This window comes from Pongo abelii, chromosome X (assembly GCF_028885655.2).
Source record: "Pongo abelii isolate AG06213 chromosome X, NHGRI_mPonAbe1-v2.0_pri, whole genome shotgun sequence".
NCBI classification, from domain to species: Eukaryota; Metazoa; Chordata; class Mammalia; order Primates; family Hominidae; genus Pongo; species Pongo abelii.
In genome coordinates, this window is record NC_072008.2 from 41928553 (window position 1) to 41943982 (window position 15430).

At 38.7% G+C, this 15430-nt stretch overlaps 2 protein-coding genes across 12 annotated transcripts in view; both read right to left on the reverse strand.

The window, feature by feature from the left end:
* CASK (calcium/calmodulin dependent serine protein kinase) overlaps positions 1 to 15430 on the reverse strand; it is a 400245-nt gene that overhangs the window by 147481 nt on the left and 237334 nt on the right. For all 11 annotated transcript variants that reach the window (XM_009234749.4, XM_054544490.2, XM_054544486.2 and 8 more), the window contains exon 6: positions 5030 to 5132. In XM_009234749.4, the coding sequence (XP_009233024.2) occupies positions 5030 to 5132 (103 nt within the window). The remainder of the gene's footprint in view (positions 1 to 5029; positions 5133 to 15430) is intronic.
* Positions 8419 to 12622, reverse strand: LOC112130761 (14-3-3 protein zeta/delta-like). Its single transcript, XM_054544491.2, has one exon. The coding sequence runs from the start codon at positions 10159 to 10161 to the stop codon at positions 9424 to 9426; it is 738 nt and encodes a 245-aa protein (XP_054400466.1). The 5' UTR covers positions 10162 to 12622; the 3' UTR covers positions 8419 to 9423.

The following is a 15430-nucleotide window of genomic DNA, read 5'->3' on the forward strand; positions in this document are numbered from 1 at the left end:
CAGCTCTTCTAGATATATGCAAGCCCAGCCACCTCCCTTCCTCCCTCTGTCTCTCTCTTTCATCATACTGAGTTCAAGATAATTTTTAGTTTGAAGATTGTACAATACTTTATCTACAACTCAGAACTGTGGTTTTAAAAGACCTTAGAGATCTTCTGGTTCAGCTAGAGAGAATATATCAAGTTCTGTTCATGATTATCAAACTCAGTTGGGATGCAGAAAGATAAAAGAGCTCTTAGCTTGTGTATCAGGATGTACTTTTGCTGCAGATCATATGGTTTCCCTTCCTCCCCCCATAATAGAAAAGATTAAGTTCAGGGTTCCAGTAGTAAAAATATTTTCATTTAAAATGTACGATAGATCAGTGAAAACTATTGGCTAGAAGGATCTGGCTAGAGAAATATTTTTATTTCTGTATTGCCCCATTTTTCTTCCTCAAGTAACATGAAGAAGCTGAAGGGATGGGAACTAAGCCTTCCATACTTCATTAATAGCCTGGACAGGGAGGGGCCACTGGAGAATTAGCCTTGTTCTGATGCACAGGAGCTAGCAGGAGTAGGGGAAACCAGTATCATTCAACTGGTACCAGAGTACCAGTTAGGTACCTGCTGACAGTTTGTATGATGCTTTGAAACTCAACTTGACTCCTACCACTTCCTGGGCCAAGCCACTCAAAATGGGGGCCTTAACCTGGGAATAATCAGAGCGACCACGGCCAGTCCCAGCCATCCTGAGAAGGTTCTCTCCATTTAGCTAGACGAAGACTACCCAATGCTGGAGAATTAGTGTTCAATCTTCGGGAAGATGCCTGTTGTTTGGTTCAATAATTTGCTCATAGATGATAGGGGAAAAACCATGGTAGAAAGAATGTAGAGGAATGCTCTTTTATTTCATGTAAATCAGTAGAAGGTAAAAAGGACTGGAGTTAACCTTTAATATACACCAACTTCCTAAAAATCCTTGTTTTTGCCGATACTTCTTGACTTTTAGGACTTTGACCACAAAATTTTAAGAAAAGGAAACAAATTAGCAAACTAAATTAAATGGCAGTTTGAGATATTTTGGACAAATATTTAAATATTATGTATTTTGATAATACAATAAAACCTTCCTACCAGAATCTCAGGGGGAGAATTGTTCTGAATAGCTACATTTTAAAATACATTGTGATTTGAATCTTTATGCACACAATCCTTTTTGCTTTAATAATTTTTTTGCAGAGTCTCACTATTTTCCCCAGGCTAGTCTCAAACTCCTGGGCTCAAGCGATCCTTCTGCCTTGGCCTCTCAAGCAGCTGGGATTACAGGTGTGAGTCACAGTGCCCACCTTAGTTAAATAATTTTGTATGGCTTTCTACAATTTCCTGACTTCTTTTACACAGAATGCTGCTCATAATTTAACCTTTTCTTGATGACTCAGACTTGTCATTACAGATACTGATTAAAGACCTAGGCTATAGAACAGAAAGCACCCTCAGGAACTTCAGAGGTATGCAGGAGTTGATTTCTTTCATACCGAAAGGCTGTTGTGCTTTCCAAGTTTTGGTGTCTGCTCAGTATATATCATATATATTTTTGTCAGGCTTTTATTTCTTTTCTCTCACTACGCTTTAGTTCTGCGTTCTCCTAATTTGTTGCTTTTATAATCTGCTATTAACTAGAACCTGACTAGCAACCAGATTATTTCATTTAATAGCAATTTCCTAAGTGCTTGCTAGGTCCTAGATACCCTCAGCCATGGTCCTCCTTACTCTTACAAATCACAGTCTTTGATGTAAGTCCCTGCATCCAATGCTACATGGAGGTATGTAGCCCAGATAGTTATGGGAATATAGAAGAGAAGGAATAGGGCTATCCAACTCGGGATGGTGAAGGTAAGCCTGCTTTAAAGAGGAGACAATTGTTAGCTCAACCTTCCAGAACAGTAGGAGTTAACCAGATAGATAAAATGACAAAAGGCACTCCAACTAGAAGGAATAGCATGTGCAAGGTATGAAGGAACACGAATCTATACAACTTTTTAAAACATGGGAGCAAGTCAGCCTTAGAGAGTGTCTTTAGATGCTCAATTGTGAGGAGCATGAGTGGATTTTTAAGGGTAGGAATAATTTTGCTGCTATTATAGTTATTTTCTAGGTTTCTAGTTGTATTCTGGATAAGTAAGTTTCCTAAATAGCTGAGTTTCAGGTAGGGGGAGTGTAAATATGTTTAAATGATTTTTACTATATGCAACATATAAAGAAATGAATTCCTTTCTATTATGAGGACTAGGGACTGGGATTTCAAACTGACAGGAAAATGGCTTTCTGCTTTAAAGTTGATAAATAATTGAACGATTGACGGAATTTCTTTCTTTTTTTTTTTTGAGATAGGGTCTTGCTCTGTTGCTCAGGCTGGAGGGCAGTGGTGCGATCTCAGCTCACTGCAGCCTCTGCCTCCCGGGTTCAAGCGATCCTCCTGTGTAGCTGGGACTACAGGCTCTTGTCACCATGCCTGGCTAATTTTTGCATCTTTTCGGAGAAATGGGGTTTCGCCATGTTGCCCAGGCTGGTCTTGAACTCCTGGGCTCAATCTGCCCGCCTCAGCCTCCCAAAGTGCTGGAATTAGAGGCGTGAGCCACCGTGCCCAACCTTAATTAGCAAAATTTCAAAAGTACCTTAAACAGCAGAAAAGCTTTTTCTAAGAGAAATAATTTATCTCTTATTTATTCATATTCTATTTTTTAAAACGTAACATTCAAAGTTATTTCAAGAATACAAAAAAAGGTATGCTAAGAAATGACAATATTTTGACCATTAGGAAGTATTTTAATTCTAGAAGCATGGAGAAAAATAAATTTTGAATACTGACATACCGGCGGCAGGCGGTGGGGGGGAGTTCAAAATTAGCTTTAAAAATAAACAATGTAGGTGAAAGGTTCATGGTCTTTAGAAAAAAATTAATATGGAGAAAATGTCCAGGTAAACATAATGCATCTATTTTTCCCCCCAATCAAGATGTACAATAAAATACGAAGCCCATGACATTCTACATACCAACAGGACATAGATCCAGAGCAACAGAAACAAAGTCATATATGGCCAGTATATAACATATAAAATAAATTCATTTCATTTCATCCCATTAACCTTGGTAATATAATCATCAGAAATTATTTGTTATAATTACATAGTCTTAACATAGAAATGATCTGTATAAGTACCAGAATTGAGAGAGTTAGCTTAACAGTGACATTTGTTTAAAAAATAATTTAGGATTTTCACTTGATTACAAGATCAATATGAACCATCAGTGCTATGTAGTTGTCTAAAAAGCTAATGCAATTTGGGGAACCCGAGGGAAATTTAAGGCCCAGAACACAAAAAAATGATAGCCCAATGCTACTGTGCACTGGATCGGCTGTACTGTACTACCTGTAGTTAGTGTTCAGTCCAGGCCCTGTACTTTGTGGATACTGAAGAGATTTTGAACCAGTTTATATGAAGAATGGCCAAATCACCCTAGGGAAGTTAACTTGGATAAGACCTAGGGGGACATGGTAGTTGTCTACAAACAGATGAACGGTTATCATACGGAAGGATGAAAATCGTTCACAGTAGTTTCAGAAGTCAGGATTAGGATGACTGGGTAGAAGTTACAGAAAGATGCAAAGATGAGCTTTTTAATACTTAAGGAGTTGTCCAAAAATGAAATGAACTGTCTTGGGATGTAGTGACTACTTTGCTCTCTGAGGTTTAATACCAGAACTCAATCTTTTCTTGGGAATATTATGGAAGAATTCAATCATTAGTTACAAGACTAGAGAAGTTAAGGCCCTTTGGAGTTCTGAGATTCCATGATTAAACTGTGCTTTACTAGCTGACCCTTTGGTCAGTCTTCCAATCACTAACAGAAAGTTTTAAATTAGGGGAAAAAATTAGCATTCTTTGAAACTATACTCAGCTTGCAATTTTGCATATTATTGGAAATGATTAACTGGAAAAGAATGTGAAACTAAAAGAAAATTTGAATGTAATTTAATTTTAGAGGGCAATGTGGTGAAAAAATTATTTAAAGAATACAACTATGGGCTGGGTGCAGTGGCTTACACCTGTAATCCCAGCACTTTGGGAGGCTGAGGCAGGAGGACTGCTTAGGCCCAGGAGTTTGAGACCAACCTGGGCAATGTAGTGAGACCTTGCCTCTACTAAAAATAAAAAAAGTTTGCCAGGTATGGTGGCACACGCCTATGATCCTAGCTACTCGGGAGGTTGAGGTGGGAGGATCACTTGAGCCTGGAAGGTCAAGGGTGCAGAGCAGTGTGCCATGATCGTGCCACTGTGTGCTCCAGCCTGGGTGACAGAGCAAGACATTGTCTGAAAAAAAAAAAAAAATTACAACTATGACCTATGGCTCATTTTTCTGAAGATGGTCTATGTTGTTACTGCTTGAGGTTCTAGCTATAAGGAATTGGGTTATATGAAATGTGCTGTGCAAGATTATATAATTTGTAACTTTTTTCTTTTTATTCTGGCATGGGAATTTAAAAATTATGTTTTGCTTTGGCTAATAATAAAATCAGCCTGCATTCACATCTGCTTATTCTTTGCTAATATACAGACTGATGGCTTGAGCAGGATTCTTTGATAAATGGAAAAAGGAAAACAGTATGAAATTAAAAATTAGCCACCAGTGTAAACCAGGAAGTGGCTAATCTACACATTTTAGATTTGACTTCATTTGGCCAGTTCAACTTTACAAGGCACTATGCCTCAAACTTATTTTCTTTGAACACTGTTTTAATCTCTTACAGTCTCTTAAGTACTGGAGGTACAAAGAGAAAAAAGAGTCTATTCTTAAGGGACTAAAATTCTAGTTATGACTACAGAGTTATTAAATTAAAAACTATCTGATGATGCTTTTTGGGGGCTGGGGTGGGGTGGAATGAGGTATGAAACACTGAGGTTGGGCTAATATGTAGCTTGAAAGTTTTATACCAGTCGCAAGTGACCAGGTTTTGAAGAAATTTTTTTTTTTAAAGCAGTCTTACCTCCAGCTACAAGTCCAGACTCCCCTAATTGAATAGCTACCCCAAAGCCTCCAAGTTTAACAGGTGCCGAGTTTTCTTTTGAGGCAAGGAGAACACAGTGGGGCTGAAAAGAAAAACAGATGAACAAACAAACAAAAAACAAACCCGAAGATAAGGATTAATTGAAGATGAACAATTCAGTTTACATAAAATTAGATAACATGATAATAGAAAAACACATTAAAAACTTCTAAATTATTTTGGATGCTTGAATTATTTGTCATATTCTCACGCCTGGCTGATTTCTCCAAATACATACCTGTTCCATCCAATGTTCTTTAGGTATTATTTGCTTGTAAGGTTAGAGTACAGTGCTAAGAATTACTAAGGAAGCATGGATGTTCAAGAAACACAGATATATTTTTTTTGCCTTACTATGCAATATTGTCTTCCTTCGAGTGACAGTCTAGATTTCTTTAAGAAAAAATATATTTTACACTTCCAAAATGTTTTTTGAAACCTCTGATTTTACCTACAGAGCCATTGTATCCTGGTTGTTAGGGGACAGTCACGGCCCTTTCTTTCTCCACTCTGCCCAGTCCTCTTTTCTTTGCTTTATTCATTCCACCCTTAAGCCAAGGAGTACTACATGGATGGGTCAGATTTAATGATTTTAATTAAGCCTTGTTCCCAGGGACTTCAACGCTCTTCCTGGGCATGTCTTCTCTGGATCTGCTTTTCCTCTCTGTGGGGGTGGGAGGTGAAAAAGGAGAAGGGGAAAGAAAACCACTTGCCTGATTCCTAGTCCAGGGCAAAGACATTCTCTCCCCAAGGGGTATCCTGCTTGACCAGGGCTCTTTTATATCATATGCTTTGTGATAACAATGAGGGTTTCCTTTGTAGGATGTTGTCCTCTGCATCTATTTCTTACTGGAACCTAGTTGGGGCTGGTGTCAGGAAAGAATTTCATAATGGGGAGCTCTGGTCTCCGCTTAAACACTGTCCTCCCCAATATGACTAAAACTACGTCTGACCGGCTCTCAAAACAGGGGCTAGTAAAAAAGGCAAGTCTCTTTAGTCATGGAAGACAAAAGGTTTTTAAAAATTCTCTCCTACATTTTCTCATTCATAAAAGGACACAGTTTTTGTTCAGTTTTAGCCAACATAATAGGTATAAAAAAACGTGTGCAATCATACTGAGCTGGTACACCTGTGTTTGATGATGACACACAGGTGGGAGGAATCCTTACTCTGCCCAATGGGAGCATCAGGATTCTACTTTGGAAGTTATTCTTTCTGTGCAAAGAAGTTTAAAGACTTTTACAATAGTCTAGCACAAACAGAGATGAGCCAGGAAATGTAAGTGTGTATGTGAGAGCCAGAGAAAGAAGGAAGGCAAGTGTAGAAATGAATAGTGAGCAAACCACAGCATGACACAAAGTAGCAAGAAGAGTCTATGGGAGAGCAGGCAAACCTCTACCGAAATCAACGGATAGACTGCTGTTAGTTAGAACTTTCTGTTGGTTCAAAGAGAGAACAATGACAACAGACTAAGATGGCAATACCCCTAGCATGATTCTAGTATGGGACACAGCAAGTGAGCAAGCCTAGAAAAGAATGAACATGATACAGAAGAAAAAAATGCAAACTAGATTCCAACAGGGTCTTCTGGCCATGCCTGTGTAACTGTTGTCACCTTAGGAAGGAGTAGAAGCTGAAATCAGAACTCCAAAGTTCTGTATACCCTTAATAGTATGTTGATGATGTTTATGCTTAAGTTAATGTTACAAGGGAATCTATATAATTCTCCTCTGTGTAGATTCAGTCATTCTCGAATCCTTAAGACAAGTTATAAAATGTGAACTTAATTAAGTTAAATTAACTTATGTTTAAAAAGAGATGAGGGGTCTTGATATGTTGCCCAGGCTGGTCTTGAACTCCTGGTCTCAAGTGATCCTCTCACCTTGGCCTCCCAAAGTGCCCAGATTACAGGCATGAGCCACTGTGCCCAGCCTAAAGAGTTGAACTTAAGAAAGCAAATAGAGCCATAAATGCAAATTAACAGAATGTAAAGCCAGGTAGTATTACTTGTTAGGAAGTAAAATTAAGCTGGTAAGGAGGTGTTATAGGGATGGGGACTAGGGAACTGCTATTTTAGTTGGGGTCAGAGAAGGCCTCTCTAATGGGTAATATCTGAACAGAGACCAGAACGAAGTGAAAAAGCAAGCCACATGGCAGCAAGTTCCAGGTGAGAAGAACAGCCAATACAAAGGCCCACAGGAATAAGGAGGGTTGTTTGGAGAAGAAGGAAGCCAGTGTGTCTGGAAAGGCATGAGAGCAAGGGGCAGAGTGGTGGGAAATGTGATCTGAGGGATGATCAAAGGTGTAGGGCCTTGAAACTGTGGTGAGAACTCTGGGTTTTTTTTTTGTTTGTTTTTTTTTTTGCCTCCCATCATCAATCTTTATTGAGCATTTACAGTGTACCAGGCACAATAGAACATACAAAAAACATTGTCCCTGCTCTTGAGGAGCTTACATTCTAAAAGAAAAAATACACCTCTTTTAAAATGGCATTTTTGTTTGGTGTTTCCTGCAAAGTACTGAGGAAATATTTTGTAAAGTGAGCTTTGGGTATAACTTAGCCCCATCATTATTTAGAGAACAGAGGAAGAAGAAAGAGGAAGGATTTTAAAGGCAGACAATGACAAACCATTCAGGATAGGTAGGGTTTTAAAGGGAGATAAACACAATCTCATCAACTAAGGAGAGATTTGCTGCAGTAAATAGGATGAGGGAAATAGTCTGTGGGATGCGAGCAAAGGAAGCAGGGTGCCTTAGACACCGAGTGGAGCCAGAAAGATCATGCGGCCTTTTTCCAAGTACATGGCCACCAAGTAGGAATGGTTGGTGACAAGACAGAAGGCTAAAAAAGGAAGGTAATCTTGTGCATCTGACAAATAGAATAAAGGATCAAAATTGAAGGCAGACTATAAGAGTATCAAGAAATTCTTAAAAACCAAAAAGTGATTTGGAAGCACAAAACTTATAGTTAATACTACCCAATGTCATGACGGGCCAAGAACATCGTGGCTTCCTAAGTTAGAAAATGCCATATGCCAAAATTTTAAATGGAACATATTACATTTTTTTCTAATCAATCTCCCCCTCTCCCAGAAAAAATAGGAACTCATTTTTTTCAGGGTGGGGAGGAAGAGAGGGGATCATGGGACATGGAAACAGTAGTTATATTAGTAGTATTTTTGTTGTTATGATAAATTTCGTGTTTAAACTTGGTAAAGGCCCATTAGCTGCCAAGAGGGAATAAGGAATAAATTTCAAAAAACGTACAATTTCCTTTAGAGAAGTTTCAGAACCAAAAGACTAATTCACATGAAAAGCTGTAGAGAAAGTAGTTGAAAAGTCCATTCATAAAACTTTTATTCCACTTACATGAATTTAATACATGTGTTCTTAACAATTATGCTTGGATTGTTCATGAAAATTTCATAAGACATTAAACAAAGCTAGCCATCACCTCAAGTTATTTCCCTGTTAACTATTTTTACAGCACATGCATGTTAGGCAAGTATCAAAAAAAAAAAATCATAAAAGCAAAAAACCTACAAAAAAAAGTTAAATACATGGGTTTTTGTTTTACTGCTGTGCTTGATATACATGAAGTAATGAATACCAAGCAATTCATTTTTCCTGCATCCTTATTTTTACATTTGTTCTTAGGTTACCTAAAACATTTAGATACAAATAAAATGAGTGTAGCAAAAATAATGAAAGCTAACAGCAGGTAACTTTACAAATAATGGAATGTGAACCGTTTCTGCCCTTATCCAGAGTAAAATGGGTCACAACTTTGTCTAAAGGAACACTTCTGCAGTTGTAGTCAAAGGTGTGCACATTGAGTATTCCACAGATATACATGGTTTAATATGTGGTATCCATGGGGTATGTTTCTACCACAGCCTTGTAAGTGCTCCAAACCTTAAAGTACCCACAATTACTACACCTGTGACTGGAACCAATGATCCCTTTTATTCCCCACCAGGACAAACCAATATGTAGGCAGTTTTCTTTGCTTGGACATGGAAGCAGTTTTACACTGGCCCTTGTGAAGCCACAATGTACCAAAAGTACTATGCCAAACATTTATAACTTGTATAAAAATTTCACATCCCCATATTGACCACCTCAAGATGAAAACAGGTAACTCCCTAAATGTTAACTGGCTCTACTCCCCTAATATTAAGCATAAAAACCCCATGGGAAATACAGAAATTCAAGTAGAAGTAATATAAACCTGTCATAAATCGTAAACAAAAAACTATTTGTGGGACAGCATGGATGACAAATGGTCTACTGTGTAAATTTTAGAATGAGGCACACAAAAGTTGGAAGGCCGGTTAATTTTCCCCTTCTTCTACTGCTTCAGCTTCGTCTCCTTGGGTATCTGATGTCCACAATGTCAAGTTGTCTCTCAGTAATTGCATTATTAGTGTGCTGTCTTTGTATGACTCTTCACTTAATGTATCAAGTTCAGCAATGGCTTCATCAAAAGCTGTCTTTGCAAGAGAGCAGGCTTTCTCTGGGGAGTTCAGAATCTCATAATAGAACACAGAGAAGTTAAGGGCCAGAGCCAGTCTGATAGGATGTGTTGGTTGCATTTCCTTTTTGCTGATTTCAAAAGCTTCTTGGTATGCTTGTTGTGACTGATCCACAATCCCTTTCTTGTTATCACCAGCGGCAACCTCAGCCAAGTAATGGTAGTAATCTCCTTTCATTTTCAAATAGAAGACTTTGCTCTCTGCTTGTGAAGTATTGGGGATCAAGAACTTTTCCAAAAGAGACAGTACATCATTGCAGATATCTCTTAGCTCCGTCTCAACTTTCTCTCTGTATTCTCGAGCCATCCGCTGTTTTTTCTCAGCACCTTCCGTCTTTTGTTCAATACTTGAGACGACCCTCCAAGATGACCTAAGGGCTCCTACAACATTTTTATAAGCAACTGAGAGAAGATTCCTCTCCTCATTGGATAATTCAGCTCCTTGCTCAGTTACAGACTTCATGCAGGCTGCCATGTCATCATATCGCTCAGCCTGCTCGGCCAGTTTGGCCTTCTGAACCAGCTCATTTTTATCCATGACTGGATGTTCCCGCAGAGGGCTTCCCTCGCGCCGGCACGCGGCTTCGCCTGGGTCTACCTGGCAGGCGCCGCTGGGCCGGGCCTGGGCTCCGGCCTGCTCTCCGAACTCTGGGTTTTATGTTGAGCGAGATGGGAAATCACCATAAGGTTTTGAACAGGGGAGTACTATCATTAGTTTTAGGTTTTAAAAGGATCACTCTGGCTGCTGTGTGAGGAGATTGTGAAGAAATAGGGAAAAAGGAGACCAATTAAGAGGCTACTGCAGTTGCCCAGGCAAGAGAAGATGGTGACTTGGACTAGACTAGAGTGACAGAAGCAGAGATGATGAGAAGTAGTCAAATTCAGTTTATGTTCTAAAGGTAAAGCTGACAGGAATTGCTACTGGATATGAGCGTGAGAGAAAGACACAAGTCAATTATAACAATTAGGTTTCTGGTCTGAGCAACTGAGTGAAAATGAAGATGCCATTTACTGAAACGGGGAACACTGAGGGAGGAGTTTGTAAGGTGGATCAAGAATTTGGTTTCAGGCTGGGTGCGGTGGCTCACACCTGTAATCCTAGCACTTTGGGGAGCCAAGGTGGGAAGATTGCTTGAGCCCAGGAGTTTCAGACCAGCCTGGGCAACATGGCAAAACCCCATCTCTATTTTATAGAAAAATGAAAAAAAAAAAAAATTTGGTTTCATACATATTGAGTGTGAGATTTTATAAGATGACATTAAGGGGAAGCTGGGATTAGAGGTGTAAATTTGGGAATCAACAGTACACAGATGATATTTACAGCCAAGGTAATGAATGAAATTGCTTAGGAAGTCATAGAGAAGAGTCAGAAGATTGAGTCCTGGTGCACGCCAATATCTGAAGTCAGAAGATGAAAAAATCTAGCAAAGAAAACAAGGTCTAGACAATGAAGCAGGGGGAAAATCAGTTTGGTATCCTGAAGTAAAGAAACTTTTTCAAGTAGGAATGATTAGTAGTCATCAATGTTACAAAGGCCATTTAAAATGAGAACTGAGAACTGACCATTAGATTTGGCAATCTGGAAGTTACTGGTGACCTTGATAAGAGTGGTTTTGGTGGCACGATGGAGGCAAAAATCCCCATTGGACCAGGTTCAGGAGAGAATGGGAGGAGATGATGTACTGACAGTAAATACAGATCTCTTTCACAGTCTTACTGTAGTAAAAATGGAGAAATGCGATGTAGAAGAAAGTGTGAAGATGAGGATGCCTCTTTTTAACATTTACAAGTGGAGAAAATAGATTAATAAACTTCCATGTATCTATCACCCAGCTTTGGCAATTACTGACATTCTTTCAGCTCCTCCCCTGGCCCGCTGGGATGTATGGGCAACTTGCCCGTCTCCAAGCAAAAATAAAACAAAAACAAACAAATGAAAAATCCAAAAACAAGGACATTCTTTCATTTTTGCTTCATCTGTCCCCAACTGTTTACTTTTTTTCCCCAGAAGTATTTTAACATAAATGTAATTTAACCTGTTAATAGTTCAGTATTTCTAACACAGGACTTAAAAATAACCATAATATCATTATTAAGTCCAACAAAATGAGCAATACTTCTTTAGTATCATCTAATACTCAGTCCACATTCAGTTTTCCTTGATTGTCTCAAAAATGTCTTTTCTCTACCAATAACTTGAAGGAGTAGAACAGACTAAAAAAAGAAGAAAGGTCTTTTTACGGTTGGTTGGTTCTAGACAGGATCCAAGGTCTGTACATTGCATTTGATGACAATGTCTTGTGAGTGTCTCTTACTCTGTAACAGATCCCCTTCCTTATGCTTTTTTTTTTTTCCAATGTTCATGCCATTGATTTGTTAAGATACTAGGTAATTTTTCCTGTGAAATCCCCCACAATCTGTACTTGGCTAATGGTACCCACATGGTATTATTTAATGTTCTCTACTCTCCTGTATTTCCTGTAAATTTGTAGTTAGATCTAGAATCTTGATTAGATTCAGATTCAATTTTAGTTTTATGCACTAATACTTCATAGGTGATATATCTATTGTATCGCATCAGGAAGAACATAGCACCTGGCTATCCTACTTTTAGTGACAGGATTGAGCAGTGGGTTCAGGTGTTGTCTGCCTGGCCCATCATTATAAGATTCACCATCAACTTTTCACTCAATGATGTTAGCAGATGTTGATGCCTAGACCCATAATTAGAGGTTCCAAAATGGAGGTTTTCTTCAACATTTTGTTATGAAAACTATCAAACATATAGAAAATTGAAAGAATTATATTGTAAAGAGCCACCTAGATTCTACAATTAAATATTGTTACATTTGCTTTATCAAATATCTATCTCTTTATTCTTCTATCCATCTTACTTTTTACTACACCTTAGCACACATATCATTGAAATTTAATATTTGTTTAAAATTATGCCTCTACTTAAAAAAAAAAATAGCCAGGTTTGGTGGCGTGCACCTGTGGTCCCAGTAACTTGGGAGGCTGAGGTAGGAGGATCACTGGAGCTTGGGAGCTTAAGATTGCAGTGAACCGCAATTGTGCCACTGCACCCCTGCCTGGGTGACAGCAAGACCCTATCTCTTAAAACTTCTATAAAAAGTAAAAAAAAAAATAAAGTTATGTTTAAGGTAAAAAATGTATATACTGTGAAATGCACAAAAGCGTACCATTAGAGTTTTGATGAACTGCATACATTTGTGTAACCCAAACCCCTAAAAAAATTCATTATCCCACAAACCTCACTCCCTCATCCCCTTCCCATTCAATCTCTGCCGCCATTTCCCCCAGTGCAAACCACTACTCTGATATTTTTTCACCATAGGTTTGTTTTGCCTATATTAGAACTTGATAGACACAAAACCGTAAGTATGTATTCTTTTATGTAAGGCTTCTGTCATTCAGCATGTTCTGAGATTCATCCATTTCGTTGTGATCGGTAGTTCATTTCTTTTTACTACTGAGTAAGTATTCCATTGTATGAATATATCAGTTTGTCCATTGTCCTGTTGACAGATATTTGGGCTATTTCTAGTTTTTGGATATTATGAATAAAGCTGTTATAATTTATTTCCAGAATACCAAGTTAGTTTCTAGGCAACCTCCAAAGGTGACTGATGAGGTTTTTTTTTTTAAATTATTATGAACTTACAGATTTTTATATATTTAATGTGTTTTAATCAATTGCTGCCTTTACAAATTTTTGTGCTCAAATTGTCCCATTTTGGGCCAGTGGGAGCCCCTTTAAGTCAGTTCTTTTGTATTTTTGTAAGACTCCAGAAGTCTGATAACTTCCTTGCTTTCAGTCACAAGATGATGTTCCAGGCTTGTCATGTTCATTTCTTGCCCCAGATCTGGAATCAGCCATTTCCCTAAGTAGCCCTGTTTCTTTTTAGTGCAAAAAAGGATTTAAATCCATGATGTGGGTCAGGTGCGGTGGCCCATGCCTGTAATCCCAGCACTTTGGGAGGCCAAGGTGGGTGGATAACTTGAGGTCAGGAGTTCAAGACCAGCCCGGCCAACCTTGTCCCTACTAAAAATACAAAAATTAGCTGGGCGTGGTGGCACATGCCTGTAATTCTAGCTACTCGAGAGGCTGAGGCAGTAGCTTCACTTGAACCCAGTGAGCTGAGATTGCGTCACTGCACTCCAGCCTGGGTGACAGAGTAAGACCTTGTCTCAAAAAAAAAAAAAAAAATTGGCTGGGTACAGTGACTCATGCCTGTAATCTCAGCACTTTGGGAGGCCGAGGTGGGCGGATCAGGAGGTCAAGAGATTGAGACCATCCTGGTCAACATGGTGAAGCCCTATCTCTACTAAAAATACAAAAATTAGCTGGGTGTGGTGGCATGCGCCTATACTCCCAGCTACTCAGGAGGCTGAGGCAGGAGAATCGCTTGAACCCAGGAGGCGGAGGTTGCAGTGATCCAAGATCACGCCATTGCACTCCAGCCTGGCGACAAAGCAAGACTCTGTCTCAAAAATAATAATAATAAAAATAAAAATAAAATAAAATATATAAACAAATCCATGATGTGGGTACTAGGCGTATTATTTTTACAGGGTTATTATTACTTTGGCTTTTCAGTGAACAGTGCTGAAAAAAGAATGCATTTTTTAGGAGAAAAATAAACCACGCTGGGCGTGTGGCTCACATCTGTAATCTCAGCAATTTGGAAGGCCGAGGCAGGAGGATCACCTGAGGTTGGGAGTTCGAGACCAGCCTGACCAACATGGAGAAACCCCGTCTCTACTAAAAATACAAAATTAGCTGGGTGTGGTGACGCAAGCCTGTAATCCCAGCTACTCGGGAGGCTGAGGCAGGAGAATCGCTTGAACCTGGGAGGCGGAGGTTGTGGTGAGCCGAGATCATGCCATTGCATTCCAGCCTGGGTAACAAGGGCGAAACTCTGTCTCAAAAAAAAAAACAAGTTCAAGCTAATATTTCTTCCTATTCAATTATAGCGTTTTTACTTTAATTCTTTGATTTGGCAAGTATAGTTCACTTTTGAACATGGGTTTGAACTGTGTGGGTCCACTTATACATGGATTGTTTTCAACAAAATATATTGAAATTTTTTTTTTGAGATTCGTAACAACTTGAAAAAACTCGTAGACCAACCATTGTTGCCTAGAACTATTTTAAAAATTAAGAAAAAGGTGAAGGATGACTTCTGGAATAAAAAATTAAGAAAAAGCTATATCATAAATGCATAAAACATATTTAGATACTATTTTATTATTTAGTACTATAAAAATGTACACGAATCTATTATAAAGAGTTAAAATTTATCAAAACTTACACCTACACAGACTGTAAATGGTGCCATTCAGTCAAGAGAAATGTGAACAAATGCAAAGATGCAATATTAAATCATAACCATAAAATTAACTGTAGTACATATTATACTACTGTAATAATTTCACAGCTCCCTCCTGTTGCTGTTGCAGTGAGCTCAAGTCTTGCAAGTATTCACCTAATATGTTGTGTGATGCTACTTATCTCTGCTTGAGCAGTTCATCTCTCCAATAAATTGCATATCACAGTAAAAGTAATCTCACAGTTCTCATATTATTTTCACTGTGTTTAGTGCAATACGCTAAACCATAGGATCCATACAAAGTGCCATTGGTGATGCTAGAAGTGCTCCTAAGAAACAGAGGGAAGTCATGACATTACAAGAAAAAGGTAGGCTGAGGCAGGTGGATCACCTGAGGTCAGGAGTTCGAGACCAGCCTGGCCAACGTGGTGAAACCCCATCTTTACTAAAAAT